Raw genomic sequence first — 14,683 nt, 5'->3', positions numbered from 1 at the left:
AACGCGCCAGATGATGGTGAAGACGTTAGCCGAATGGCGAGCGGCGAAGGACCCCTAGGAGAAGAGATTTCTCTTCACATTGCTCGAGAGCATGAATGACGATCTGCGTGGAGGCGGCAGCGGCGGTGGCAGCGGAGGCGGCGGTGACAGTGGCGACGGAGGCGGCGGTGGCGACGGCGACGGCGACGACGACGACGGAGGCGAGGGAGCCGGCGAGTGATTTTTTTTTAAGTAATGTACTTTTTGCGATTTTGAATGTAATTTTTTTATTAATGTACTTTTTTAAAATTTTTGTACTTTTTTTAATTTATTGTACTTTTTTTAAAAAAATTAAAATAGTATTATTAATGTTTCCCGTATATGTCTCGTAAATTAAATTCTGTATATTGTGTTATTAGTGATGTGGCTATTGATGTGGCTGGGCTATTTATGATATGGCTAGGCTATGGCTGGGCTATTTCTGATGTGGCAGGAGGATTTTTAGTATTGATGATGTGGCAGGAGGAGTTTGTGGCTAGGATATGACTGGGCTATAACCACTATGGATGCTCTAATAAAAAATGTCCTTCATATCTTGGATGTATTTTGAGCCGAAAATTTATCGAAATAGTGAAGAAAAAAGTATTATGAATGTGATAGTTGTTAATTTAATGAAGTTTCCATGCTATTTTGAAAGTACAGGACTATTTATGTTCAATACTAAAAAAATTAGGAACTATTTATCTAGTTCCCTGTAAGATGACAATAATATGCTAATAGTGTAAATTGTGTATTGCTGGAGAATTAAAATGATTTCGAAAAGTTATTTGTTTTTTATCCACGCTGCCCAATTACACCAGTCTCAATGCCAACAAGTTCATGTATGATTAAATATGTTATATGCATTTAAATTATAGCTCAAAAAACTTTGTCGTGGAAAAGAAAATACTACTCCCAACATCCCAAGGAAGATGATACCTTGAACGGCACAGAATTTTATACAACTTTATTTTGTGTGTTAAGTAGAACGAGAAAAGTAAGAAATAAAGAATAAAGTAGAGATAAGATGTTTTTATTTTTAGTAATAGACAGTGAGTCATCTTTAATGGGATGGAGGGAATACTAATTTTTATGTCCATATTTAAAATTTACTAGAAATATTAAATTTCAGCATAATTTTAGTAAAATTGGAAAAAAAAGTCACAATAATCATAATTGGGCTTACATCAATTCAACTCTAGAAACTGGGCCTAAATTAGATAAACCTATGTTCAGCTAATAGACAAGCCCTAGAAGAAGAATATGCTGCCTGCACGATGATCCCCATTCCAGCAAATCCACTTTTCAGTTAGTTCCCTACACTCAAACATTCATCCACATTATTAATCTGGATGTGAGTTAATTATCAAATCGGGGCAGTTTTCCTTTGTACGAAGAGGTTCGATCCGTTTCTTAGATCTATCAGTGAGTTTATGCAGATAAATTAGCAGTTTAATTCGTTGTGTTGGCCGCTACTAAATTTTGATCTATGTGGCTCTGTTCTTTCTCGCTTTTTATGGTTTGTGGAATATCTCTAGAATTAATCTATATTAGAACATGTTGAATTACAGGCAATTTGAGATTTTGTAGTACTGCGCAATTTTTTCATTAATTATAGTTTTATTATACCGTTGATCCCCACGCAGTTGTGAATTATAAAAGTGGTCATCTGAATTTGTGTATAACTTTTCGTTGTAGCTATGACGATGTTGAAATCCACTATCTAATTTAATATATATCTCTTGATCCTTTTATCATTTTCAGAAATTTGGATTGAATCCTTGTTCGATGGAAAGAACAAAGTCTTCCATGGAAGAGGTGGCGTTTGTGGTAAGGAAGTTAGAGATCTCGGATAAAAAGAAGGGGTTCGTGGAGCTACTTCAGCAGCTGACTGTATGCGACTTCATCTCCGACGAAGCATTCGAAGAACGGTTTAGGGAGGTGGCTAAGTATGGCAACGACCATCTTATATGCGTGATAGAAGACGGAGATTCAGGCAAGATCATTGCAACCGGGAGCGTCTTCATAGAGAAGAAATTCATAAGGAATTGTGGCAAGGTTGGTCACATCGAAGATGTGGTTGTGGATTCCAACGTTCGAGGAAAGCATTTAGGAAAGAAGATAATCGAATTCCTATCTGATCACGCTAGGTCGATGGGGTGTTACAAGGTGATTCTTGATTGCAGCAGTGACAACATGCCGTTTTATAATAGGTGTGGTTTCAAGCAGAAGGAAATGCAGATGGTGAAGTATTTTTAGTTCTTGAAAAGTTAAAGCATTAGGATTGTTTGATGGATTTTGGATTGTTGTTGTTTCTTTGTTTTACTTATATTGATTGATGGGGAAAAAGAAAATACGGAAATTTTATCCTTGCATCACGTTTATTTGGAAGGGGAATAAACAAGGGTAATTGACACAGAGCTATTTCCTCAAACGAAGAGGAGGCGGAAGTGGCATTGTTGCTCGCGAAGGCCGCATCGGCGCGGGAGCGCGCGTGCCTGCTGGTAGACCTGCTCGGATTGGCCGGTTTGGTAGCGGCGGGTGCTCTGCTGCGCCTGCTTGACGGCCTGCCTGATGGCCTCGCAGCCGCATTGCTGGCGGTCCATTTGCTTCAGCTCCCGGCAGCAGGCTTGAAGGGACGACGACGGCTGGTAGGAGTCGAGGACCTCCTCGTCCTCGTCCTCATTCGAGTACGGGGTGCTCCTCTGCTGCAAGAAGCGCTGGCAGGAGTTGAATCGACGCCCCTGCACCTGCTGCCTGCATTGCTGGTAGTTTTCGCTGGCCTCTTCGGCGAAGGAGGTGGTGAAGGTGGTGGCGGTGGCAAGAGCCACCAGGGCCATGAGGAGAGCTGCTGCGAGTGCCGCCTTGGTTGCCATTAGGATGTGGGAGAGAAGGTGAGTTTGTTGGTGGATTGGTGTTGGTGATGCGTGGGCGGGGGGGTTTATATAGGGGAGTTGAGGGATTGCATGGGGTTTGACGTGTTGATTGATGGGGGAGAATGAAATATGCGTATGATTGATATTGGTGGGGAGTTGAGGTAGCTTCCACATCGATTGACATGCAAATGTTGACAAAACCTATCTCATTTTCATTTGCTAGACACAAATTTAGAGTTCATTTGATTCAACTAGGGGTGTTATAATTCATGGTTTGAAGTAGTACATGTTTTTCCCTCAAAATAATTACCAATATAATCCATCCGTCCCATAAAAAATATCTTATTTTTCCATTTTCGGCTGTCACAAAAAATAGTCCGCTTCCATTTTCGCAAATTTTCTCTCTTATGAGGGGGTCTCATTCTTCAATAATAATATTTCAATTATTTTTTTACTTCTGTCTTACTTAACTAATTTTTCCATTAAAATTTGTGTCATCCACAAAATCCCTATTTTTATGGGATGGAGGAAGTATTAATTTGACAAAATAAATTTGTTACATGGTTTGAGCATGCCTTATAGCTACTTTAGCATCCGCAAGATTTTCCAGTTTACATGAGTTACGTTTTTTCATTTTGGTTCGTCTGCGAATAGGAGTCTCGGTTCATAATTACCATAAATGGTAAAAATGTCTCACATTCCACCAACTTATCTCACTCGCATACTATCATTTAAAACTAACTAGTGTTACCACCCGTGCTATGCACGGGACAAAAGATTTTCAAAAATGAAGATATATTTATAGCTAAATAGATTAAAATAAAGAATAGTATAAAAATATACTCCCTTCGTCCAACTTTAGCAGTTCCAGTTGCTTTTTTGCACTCGTTTTGTAAAAATGATAATAAATAGTTAAAAAGGAGAAATAGTAAAGTACGAGAGAGAATAATGTAGATAAGACCCTTCTCTACATTATTCTCTATCTTACTTTACCATTTCTCCACTTTAACTATTTATTACCATTTTTATAAAATGAGTGCGCAAAAGTAAACGGGACTGCTAACGCGGGGCGGAGGGAATATTTCTTTTCAGAATATAAATTAATAAAAAATAGTATTAATAAGATTATAACCCATTAAAAACAGAATAAACAACAAACAAACATTTGTAATTCTCTAAACCCACTGTAATGAAACATTTCATATTCAGCATATCATTGAATACTCCCACCGTCCCACAATAATATGCACTTTTGGTTGGACATGAGTTTTAATGCATACTTGGTAAAGTAAGAGAGGGGTAGAAAGAAAAAGTAATTAAAATATTGATAGTGGAGAATGAGACTCACCTTAATATAGAGAAAAAATTTCTAAAATTAGAAAGTGCATATTCTTGTAAGACGGACAAAAAAGTAATTAAAATATTGTTATATGTCTTATAACTATGAATAAAAATGATATATCTATACTAATATTAAAGGAAACTTTTTGAAGTTATTAGGAAATGCAAGACACGTGGTAGGAAATTTCATTATTGTATTCTCTAAAAAATTGTGATAATTGTATACTTATATGCATTCTCAATTACATAAACATAAAAATTAGTAATTAGTAGTAGTAATATTCAAAAGAAAGATCAATGAAAAATACCTTCGTCTCGATTTAAAGTTTATGAAATGAAATTAGTCTCCCTCACAATAGATGAATCGTGTTCATCATGAACAACATCAATTATTATAATAGGACTTTCAACGGATTCACCAACATCGGCTAAAAAAAGAATTATTAGTAAACCCGAAGTAAATAAAATATAAGTAAAAATGTATTTTTTAAATATAATAAATTTGAAATATATAATAAAGTAAAATATCAGAATTAAATTAAAATATATTAGAATTAGAATAGATAAAAACCTCCAAAAAAAAAGGGCCCCAATAAAAATTAAAATATCTGCCCAAAAAGGTAAAAAAATAAGAGAAGAAAAGTAAAGGTTACTACATTAAGCTTATGTTATTAAGAGTATAAATTCAAAAAATTATCAAAGAAAATGACGTTCAAAATTTTTTAAAAATTCGTTTACACATAACATTAAGAGTAGTATTTTTAACACTTCAATTGTGATCATTATTCATTATACTTTTGTTCATAATTATTTTTATAAAGAAGCTTACGACACAACACTGTCATTTTTAACACTTCAATTGTGATCATTATATTTTTAAAATTCGTTTATAATTATTTTAATCATTATACTTTTGTTAACATTTTTATATTAATTTAATATTATTTACTACTCCCTCCGTCCACGAAAAATAGGGCTATTCCATTTTTATATCTCGTTTTGGAAAAATGATACTCCCTCCGTTTCTCAATAGTTGAGTCATTTTTCCATTTTGGGAAGTTCCCTCATAGTTGAGTCATTTCCCTATATAGTAACTTTTTTCTCTTTTTTACTTTACTCTCTCTTACTTTATTCTCTCTACTGTATTCACATTCTACTTTATTCTCTCTACTTTTTTCCCTCTCTTACTTTTTTCCCTCTCTTACTTTTTTATCTATTTATTTAACATATTCAACATTCCTTTCTTAAACTCCGTGCCAAAAAGTTTTGCCTCAACTATGAAGAAATGGAGGGAGCAATAAATAGTTAGAGTGAAGAGAAAGAAAAGTAAGAGAGAGAATAAAATAGATAAGTTCTCTCTCCTCCTTTTCTTTCTATACACTTTAACTATTTATTATCATTTTCCTAAACGATGGATAAAAATGGAATAACCCTATTTTTCGTGGATGGAGAGAGTATTATTCTACACAAAGATGCTTACGACACAACACTATCATTTTTTGCAATTAATTTTTTAATATTTCTTGTAGTATATAATGCTATGCAAGTTTAGTGAATTTGTTTTTGATTTTCTATAAAATTATACTAAAAAAACTCATAAAATTATAATGCTATCTTAGTAACAAACTATAAGAAAGACATAAATGTCTCGACCGATAGAAAAAAACTTGAATTGCAATAAATATTACTAGTATAATAAGCATGAAATTGATGTTCAATACTATAGGTTTTAATGGCTTAGAACAACTTATGATGGATGACCAAAGACTAAATTAATATTTAGTATATATGTTATTATTATATAAACGAAAACTCAATTTCAACTAAATTTAAATATAGTTCTATTTATAAATTGTTGTAATTGTTAAACAATTTTAATATACTAAAGAGTAAATTAAAAATATTTAATACTAACTATCTAACTTTTAAGACATAATAATAGAGATTAGAGCCGTAGAGCCCAACAATCAAATTAAATCCTACTTTATTTAAGTAAATAGAATATCAATTAATAATATAAAAACTTTAAATTACAAAAAAATACATTAAAAGCTCAAATATTACAAATATTAATATTTCCTCAAACCCTACAGAAGACTAACGCCTCCAATTTTCTCACTTTTTCAATCTCTCCCTCGGCGCAGACACAATCACCGGCACGACCATCGCCCCGACTCGCAGCCTGCCCGCCGCTCCACCGCCCTACTTCACGCCGGCGGCCGGGATGCTTCACCTACCCCGCCGACCTCGACCAGCCGCCGCTGCCGCCCACAGCTGTCCACGGGCAGTTCTCTTGGACAGCCGCCGCCAGCCGCCCATCTCTGTCATCTGCGCGACGCCATCACCGTTGTTGTCGTCCCTGCCGCCACCGTATTAAGCGGCTGGACTCGCCGCCGTTGTTACTCTACGCCGGCTGGCCGTCAAGAAAAACGTTTTGATGCATACTCAATAAAAGGTTGGAAATGTCAAGACGTTAAAATGATGCCCCATTGTTTTAATCTAAACTGTCTACTTGTTGTACGTCAGCTTCCCGCCGCCTTGCCGCCACCACCTTGTCTCCGTCAGCCTTGCCACCCTCTCGTCGGAGCTATCGCCGGATTCCAAGCACCCTTCTATGCTGCAATAAAAAAATCTGAAAATCAGTCCACAAAATGCAAATTCAATTAATGGTGCTTCTATATAAATGTCTTAAACTTCATGGAGAAGCCATTTTTTTTGCATTTTATTGGACCAATTTTTATCCAATAATATTTGCCTTTTTGTTTGCCCAATTAATTACTTTCCCGCCAAAAAGTGTGCCACATGGCAGTAGAAAAAACTGGCACTTTATATATTGATAGATAGATAGATATATACAAGTGGTATTCATATTCCACTAATTTTCTTTCACCCATTTTTTTTAACATTTTTTAAAATCTGTGCCGGAAAGAAATGAGACGCATATTCGCGGACAGGGGGAGTAGTCTTTATGCTATACACAATATTGTCATAGACAATATTTTTATTTAAGGAATATATAAGGAATGGATAGTGCTGGACTCAATATTTAAGATTTAGGGAGTATATTGAAAGGTCTATTCACGTTGAAAAGAATTGTGTTTGTGAAGTAATTTATCAGTTATCACTTGTAAATAAGTTTTAAATGCGTGATACATATACATCTAGTAATCTACCATTTGGCATAGTTTTGAAATCAAGTTTTCTTAGTATTAAGTTTATTGTATCTAAAGTGATTCACCTAACTATATTACCATGTTCTTGTTTACTAGCGGGTTACTTCCTTCTTATGTCGTTTTGCTACTTTTGTGACCATTCCTGTTTGTGGTTGGACTCACTGACACCTACCACTGTTTCAGGTATAACTCACACACATCCATCTTAATCTATATGTTTCCATGATTAGCCATTCTTTCACCTTACTCGTCTTCAAGGATTAGCCAATCTTTGAAACAAGAAAGCTTAGGACGCGTTCGATTTTCGTGAAACGGCGGAGGATAGTGTTTACTAACTTAGTGAAATATGTATACCACTCGATTCGGTTTCAAAGTTAGGCCATGTAACACATATCATGACTTGTCTTAAACCACGTGATTTCACTATTTTTGTGAGTTTTCACCAATTTTGCTATCGGTCATATTTTGCATGCTAATAACCTGTTTGGCAAGTATCCCACGATGCCCTCCTCACATTTTTGTGTCTTTCACTCTACACTTGTTGAATTATGAACTCGAAGACAAGAAAATGAACAATGCGCACGGTGTTTACATTGTTCAATCCAAAGATCTACATATACAGACAAACGAGAGAATGACTATTATTTCCAAGGATTACAAGATATAAAATGGAACCTCAAGATCTACATTCATTGATTGATCAAAACCGATAGAGAAACACACACTACAGTTAGAGTGAGGAGAATTCTTCTTTTTTAGCTACCATAATTGCTTTCTGGCCTTTTGAAACTCCTTTCGGGGCCGTTAAGAACTATCCTAGATTTTTGGTGGGATTTTGAAGAGTAAATATATAAACAAAAATCGTTCATCTAGCTACTCCACTACTCAACATTTACTTTCACTCTCTCTTGCGAATTTCCTGAAGCCTAGAAATCAATTCAACTTCCTGACGATTATCAGTGAATTGCACTTCTATTTATTCTGTGTTTTTGAGGTATTAGGCCATCAATAACGCAGCGGGCCGGACCGCGCTTGTGTCCAGCCCCGCGTCACCGCGCGTTGGAGCATGGACAATTGCGGCCGGGGCCGCGCCCAGGTTCCGTCCCGTCCCAGCTTTAGTCGTGCCCGGGCCATGCCCCAGCGAGTCCCGGCCGGCATTGGAGGTGTTTCGGGCCGAACCGTAAGCCCCAAATTTTTTTATTTTTATTTTTTTGCCTATTTTTACTCTATTTCTTCAACATTCTTCCAACACTTTCTCCATTTCAATCCTCTTATTTCAATATTTGTGGCTACTATGGAGTGGTTTAACAGCGACGAACGACAGAAGAACGAGTTCATCAACGCCAACAACTGGTATGTGCCGGCATCGCCCAACCCAAATGCAACGCCTAGTCCGGGGGTGGCTTCCAACATGGAAATACCATCGCTAATTAGCACTAATGAGTACGATATCAGTGATATGGAGCCCGCTGAAGGGGGGGGCAAGGGCAAGGCTGCGGCTGCGGATGATGAGTGGCCGAAGAAGTATAGTCCGCAGGAGACATTGTGGCTGGCCAAGAACTTCGTCGATGTCTCCGATGATTCTATCATCGGCAACCAGCAGAGCGGCAAAGTGTTCTAGGAGCGGATTGCCCAGAAGTACAACGCTGGTCGACCTAGAGGATTGTTCGAGCGTAGCTACGTGAAGCTACGCAAGCATTGGAGTTGGGTCAAGAAAGAGATGAACAAGTGGAATGGCAAGTGGAATAACATAGTCCGGATGTGGCCGAGCGGGCACAACGAGATGGATATCGTGGAGAAGGCCAGGACGGAGTTTTTCTCTGACAAGAAGAAGCAATTCAAGTACTTCGACGTTTGGAAGATTTTCGAGAAGAGCCTGAAGTACACCGGTGGGGCAGAACCGGCGGCAAGTGGGGCGCCGAAGAGAACCAAAGTTTCCGCCGCCGGAAACTACTCTTCGAGCGAATGAGGTCCGACAATCAACCTCAACGTGACAGATGACGACGTCTTACTCTCATCCCCTGGTACTCAAAGACGTCCGATGGGAACAAAAGCGGCAAAGAGGAAAGCGAAGGGGAAGGCAACTACTATGAGCTACCCCACTATGCCGCCGCCGCCCAATCCTTCTCTGAATAAGATATCCGACTCTATGTCGGATATGAGTATTACCTTGCGGATGGGCCAGCTGACGGAGTCGACATCGAGGGATACCTCGACAATGTCGGAGTTCGAGCCCGAGTTGCACCATGAGATGATCGCCTACCTTCGCGCACAAATGAAGAAGAAGTAGTTTTTCATTTTTTATTTTTATTTTTATGACTTCTATTTTTATTTCTAGGACTTTGTAATTTCTTTTTCTAGGATTTGTAATATTATTTTTTCGACTGAACAATGAATTTTTCTGGTTTTAATGTTCAACGTATTCTATTTTACGAGTAACATATGCTATAGTAGTGAATAGTGCAATTTAATAGTTGTGGCCTGAGATGGGGCCTGCAGGGTTAGAGGAGGTGAGGCCTGCATGGTTAGAGGAGTTGTGGCCTGGGACTCAAATTTAGGAGAATGATGACGTGGAGGGGACTTGAGACTCGTATTTAGGAGAATGATGATGTGGAGGGGACTTAAGACTCAAATTTAGGAGAATGATGACGTGGAGGAGACTTGGTTCCAGAGTCCGGGCTGGATGCTCGTAGGAAGAGGCTGAAAGTTTAATTATAATTGTACGCATTTTGGATTAATGCAAGCAATTATTAAGACTGTAGTAGGATGCAAATTTATCTAAGGGATATGTGAAAAATATAGACATATATCCAAGGATGCAAGCAATTATTAAGACTGTAGTAGGATGCAAATTTATCTAAGGGGAGTGAAAAATATAGACATATATCTAAGGACTAAGGGTTCGAGTGTCGGGACTTCTTGTACTAATAAGAAATTAAGAATCATGATCTCAACACAAGTGTGGTTGATGCCTGGACCTAAGAATCATGATCTCAACACAAGTGTGGTTGATGCCTGGACCGAAGATCACAGGTTCGAGTCTATTATGAGATGACCTTTAAAATTTATGTTTATTAAATAATTAAAATTTATGTTTATTAAATAAGGGATGGGGAATTATATTAGATGTATGTTATAGTATTAGTATTTGAAATTTTTTTATTCACTTTCTGACTTTAAGATACTATAGAAATCCAAAAATTACATTTATTTTATTCTCATAGTACCTCTCCCATCTTCAGAATACTCGTGATTCATCTAACCTCATTTTTCAAAATATCATTCCAACTTCATCTCTTCTAGAAATCTATCTATACTTGGTATGACACAAAATTACACATATCAGGGAGGATAATAATTTGATAATTACACCTGTGTAACTCAATTAAAACATTATCTTTCAATTATTAGTTTACCAATTTAATCAAGACAAAAAAAGGGAGTAATTGAAAAGAGGTGTAATTTTATTGATGATACTTATTTGTCGGAAACATACAAAAGTTATGAACTCAGATGGCCGATAGGCCTCTTGGTTGGCCTGGTGTCTAGACAAGCACAACGCGGAACTGGCATTGCTGCTCGCGCAGTCCGCACATGCGGGGAAGGGAGCGTGCCTTCTGGTAGATCTGCTCGCTCTCGCTCTGCCCGGTCTGGTAGCGGGACCTTCCTCCCTGCTGCTGTGCCTGCTGCACGGCGTGCTTGATGGCCTCGCATCCGCACTGGTGTCTGTCCATCTCCCTCAGCTGCTCGCAGCACTCGTTTAGGTGTGGCTGCCTGTGCCGTGTCTGCCTTCCGGTGCTCATCTCCAAGACTTCCTCCTCTACCTCCTCCTCGTAGGGGTTGCTGCTCCTCTGCGAGAAGTATAGTTGGCACGAGCGGAACTCCCTTCCCTGCAGCTGCTGCCTGCACTGCTGCTGCCTAGGGTTGCCCTCTTCCTCGAACGAGGTGGTGAAGGTCGTGGCGCTGGCTAGGGCCACCAGAGCCATCAGGAGAGCTGCTGTAAGTGCCGCCTTGGTTGCCATTGGGATTATGAAGAATTACTTTCTTTTTTTTTGTGGATGGGTGGGTGTGTGGTGGTGATAGATGGAGGAGGAATGAGGGGTATTTGTAAGTGGTAGGAAGGGTTGCATGGCGTTCATGTGTTGATAATGGAAAGAGGAGGTGGGAAGTAGTAGAGGCATTTGCCTCTTCGTCCTTCCACATCAATTTGCATGCATATGCTTCCAAAATTACACGTGTATATGCATCAACCAATTAATTTATTTAGGACGCTCAGTTTTTACTGCTCCGAGTTTTTACTTCTTCTACGGTCTGCACCGGTCTGATAGATTTAGTTGCCTGTATGATCTTGAGTTGCCTCTATCTTCTTTTCCACAATCCCGACTTATTCTACTTTTGTTTTTGTGGTAGTCAAATTTAAACTCCATTCCAAACTTAAATTATTCGTTAGTAGAAAAAAATTAAAATCGAGTTTCGAGGACAGTTTTTATGTACCTAAGCTTGAGGATATAAGAGTATTACTCTCTCCGTTCTATGGTAGTGGAGTAATTTTGCTATTTTAGTACGTTCTATAATAATGGAGTCATTTATCCTTTTTAGTAAAAGTCAAAACATTTCTTCTCACTTATTTTGTTATCTCTTACTCCTACTTTATTCTCTCTTCGTCTCTCTACCTTTTCTTTTCCTACATTATTCTTCCTTTACTTAACTCACTTAACACGATTTTTCTTAAATCGTGTGCTGAAAAGAAACGCCTCTATTACTATGGAGCGAAAGGAGTAGTATTTTACTCTCTCCTCTCCGTTAAACAATAGTCTATTATTTTCATTTGGTCTATTTAGTCCACTTTCATTTCTGATAATTTTTCCTATTATGCAATAATACTTTACTGATTCTATTGTGCAATAATAATACTTCGATCACTTTTTGTTTCTATTTTTTATCATACTTTACCAACTATTCACTAAAAACTTGTGTTATCCCCAAAATTCCTATTTTTAGGGGACGAAGGAAGTACTTCCTCCGTCCTTTTGTAGTTGAGTCATATTCCTTTTTGGATTTTTTCCACTTGAGTCATTTCATTTTCTGACAAAAAGCAACAGATCTATTTTCTCTTACTTTATTTTCTTTTATCTTTTTATTTTATTTTATTTTATTTTTCTCTCCACTTAACTCATTTAACACTTACACATTTTCTTAAACTATTGTTAACACATGTGCTATGCACGGGACATAAGATTTTCAAACAATAAAGATAATTTATAAAGTTAATAGATTAAAAAAAAGAATAATAAGAATATAATGATGTATATGGTTAAGAATATGTGTTAAGGGTCCTCTTCTAATGCTTATAACACCATAATCTAAAATTAAGACTAAATCTACACCCTTGGATTTTGAAATAAGTGGATGAGATTAACGCTCATAAATTTCAATAGATAGTAGACAAAATATCAACAAAAGGGTAATATCGTCATTATGTTATTATATGATAATTTTCGTGGGTGTTTTCTTATATCAACATAGTGTATTACAAATATCAACAATATGACATGAGAATATCAACACGAGTACAAGAAAATATCAACACAGTTTTATTGATATTTTACCTACACTATATTGAGATTTTTTTGTATGTATTGATAAAATCTGCTTATCAACATTTACGAAAATTGAAATATAATTTATCAAATTTCATCACCCGAACATCGTCGGAACATATGCAATTGAGATCTCGTTGGAATCCTTATAAAATTATCTTTAATTTGATATATTTTTTGCCAAAAAATAATTTAAATCGAGAGAGTTACGTAAATTTAATGTTTTGAGATGATTTTGATGAGAGAAAATTGATTTTGATGAGATGATTTTGACATTAGAACCCTTTAATTTTTTTTGACATTAAGATTTGGTCTTAATTTGTGATTGTTAATTAGTTAACCATTGATCACTCCCCTTGTTAATTATAATAAGTATTTATAATATTATAAACACCTAAAAACATTATAAAAAATAGGAGTAACAAAAAAAGAGAAATATACTCCTCCCAACCGACTCTAAATTAAACTTTAACATTCGACAAATGATTTTATACAATTTTAATTGATAATATGAGTGGAGTAAAATAGAATAAAACAAATGACAAATGGTGGGAGAGATGTCTAAATAAGGATCAAATAGTATGACCCTTCATCCTCTTCCATCAACCCTAGTCGTCAGAATGCCGCCCAAGTTCGACCCTTCCCAAGTAGTCGACGTCTGCGTAAGGGTGACCGGAGGAGAAGTCGGCGCAGCCTCTTCCCTTGCCCCCAAAATCGGTCCCCTTGGTCTCTCTCCAAAGAAGATCGGTGAAGACATCACCAAGGAGACTTCCAAGGACTGGAAGGGTCTCCACGTTACCGTTAAGCTTACCGTCCAGAACCGTCAGGCTAAGGTAACTGTAGTTCCCTCCGCCGCCGCGCTAGTCATCAAAGCTCTCAAGGAGCCCGAGCGCGACCGCAAGAAGACCAAAAACATTAAGCATAACGGCAATATCAACTAATGTAGGACTTCAGGAGATGTCGTATTAGGAATCTGGATATTCCCATTCATACAACTAAGGATGCATGGCCAAAGGCCAAATGCATATTTGATATTGGAGATATATAAAATACTTTTTGCAAGTTTTATGGAATACGTCATACCTGAAAATATAATTTGTGTTCGTATTGAAAATATGTTGTTGTGATGCAATTTTCTTCTTTATTTGATATTGACAATAATTAAGTCTCACTTTTTATCATTATTATTTGATATTTTTTTTTATTATTTGATTTAGCAAAATTTGAATATAAAACGGAGTATATGATATATATACATATTCAATTTTTGAGAAATCTAAAAACATAGAAATACTATGATAAATCAAAGTAAACTCAATTATAATTACTCCCTATAAATTTAATCACTTAATAAAAATGAATTTAATTTTAAAAGTATAGTATATTATACAAATTCAAATAAATTAGAAGTGTAAATTAAAATTTAGCTTAAAACATAATAATAAAATCCACCCGTCACAGTACATGATAATATATATATATACATATTCAATTTTTTGAGAAGTCTAAAATATAGAAATATGAGTAAATCAAAGTCAACTCAATTCTAATTATATATAATTTAAGTACATAATAAAAATAAATTTAATTTTAAAAATATAGTATATTGTACAAATTTCAATAAATTAGAAGTCTAAATTAAAATTTAGCTTAAAACATAATAATAAAATCCAAT

General features: G+C 36.5%; 4 protein-coding genes across 5 annotated transcripts; 2 read left to right on the top strand and 2 right to left on the bottom strand.

The window, feature by feature from the left end:
• The first annotated feature begins 1,279 nt into the window (after positions 1 to 1,279).
• On the top strand, positions 1,280 to 2,385 carry LOC121798672 (glucosamine 6-phosphate N-acetyltransferase-like). Of its 2 annotated transcripts, none has more exons than XM_042197795.1 (2): positions 1,280 to 1,417; positions 1,783 to 2,385. In XM_042197795.1, the coding sequence occupies exon 2, from the start codon at positions 1,807 to 1,809 to the stop codon at positions 2,275 to 2,277; it is 471 nt and encodes a 156-aa protein (XP_042053729.1). In that variant the 5' UTR covers positions 1,280 to 1,417; positions 1,783 to 1,806; the 3' UTR covers positions 2,278 to 2,385. The 2 variants fall into 2 exon arrangements, with proteins under 2 accessions (XP_042053729.1, XP_042053737.1); XM_042197803.1 differs by having other exon boundaries at positions 1,295 to 1,443.
• A 32-nt stretch (positions 2,386 to 2,417) lies between these two features.
• On the bottom strand, positions 2,418 to 3,285 carry LOC121798663 (2S albumin-like). Its single transcript, XM_042197784.1, has one exon. The coding sequence runs from the start codon at positions 3,066 to 3,068 to the stop codon at positions 2,448 to 2,450; it is 621 nt and encodes a 206-aa protein (XP_042053718.1). The 5' UTR covers positions 3,069 to 3,285; the 3' UTR covers positions 2,418 to 2,447.
• A 7,668-nt stretch (positions 3,286 to 10,953) lies between these two features.
• Positions 10,954 to 11,430, bottom strand: LOC121805485 (2S albumin seed storage protein-like). Its single transcript, XM_042205362.1, has one exon. The coding sequence runs from the start codon at positions 11,428 to 11,430 to the stop codon at positions 10,954 to 10,956; it is 477 nt and encodes a 158-aa protein (XP_042061296.1).
• A 2,198-nt stretch (positions 11,431 to 13,628) lies between these two features.
• On the top strand, positions 13,629 to 13,949 carry LOC121776586 (60S ribosomal protein L12-2-like). Its single transcript, XM_042173809.1, has one exon. The coding sequence runs from the start codon at positions 13,629 to 13,631 to the stop codon at positions 13,947 to 13,949; it is 321 nt and encodes a 106-aa protein (XP_042029743.1).
• The last annotated feature ends 734 nt before the right edge of the window (positions 13,950 to 14,683 follow it).

Source organism: Salvia splendens, chromosome 1, assembly GCF_004379255.2.
Source record: "Salvia splendens isolate huo1 chromosome 1, SspV2, whole genome shotgun sequence".
NCBI classification, from domain to species: Eukaryota; Viridiplantae; Streptophyta; class Magnoliopsida; order Lamiales; family Lamiaceae; genus Salvia; species Salvia splendens.
Note: the sequence above shows the minus strand (reverse complement) of the source record. Positions and strands in the feature narration are given on the sequence as shown.

Bases quoted from the DNA above. Each gene is read 5' to 3' on its own strand.
- LOC121776586 (XM_042173809.1), top strand. From the start codon at position 13,629: ATGCCGCCCAAGTTCGACCCTTCCCAAGTAGTCGACGTCTGCGTAAGG.
- LOC121798663 (XM_042197784.1), bottom strand. From the start codon at position 3,068: ATGTGGAAGCTACCTCAACTCCCCACCAATATCAATCATACGCATATT.
- LOC121805485 (XM_042205362.1), bottom strand. From the start codon at position 11,430: ATGGCAACCAAGGCGGCACTTACAGCAGCTCTCCTGATGGCTCTGGTG.
- LOC121798672 (XM_042197795.1), top strand. From the start codon at position 1,807: ATGGAAAGAACAAAGTCTTCCATGGAAGAGGTGGCGTTTGTGGTAAGG.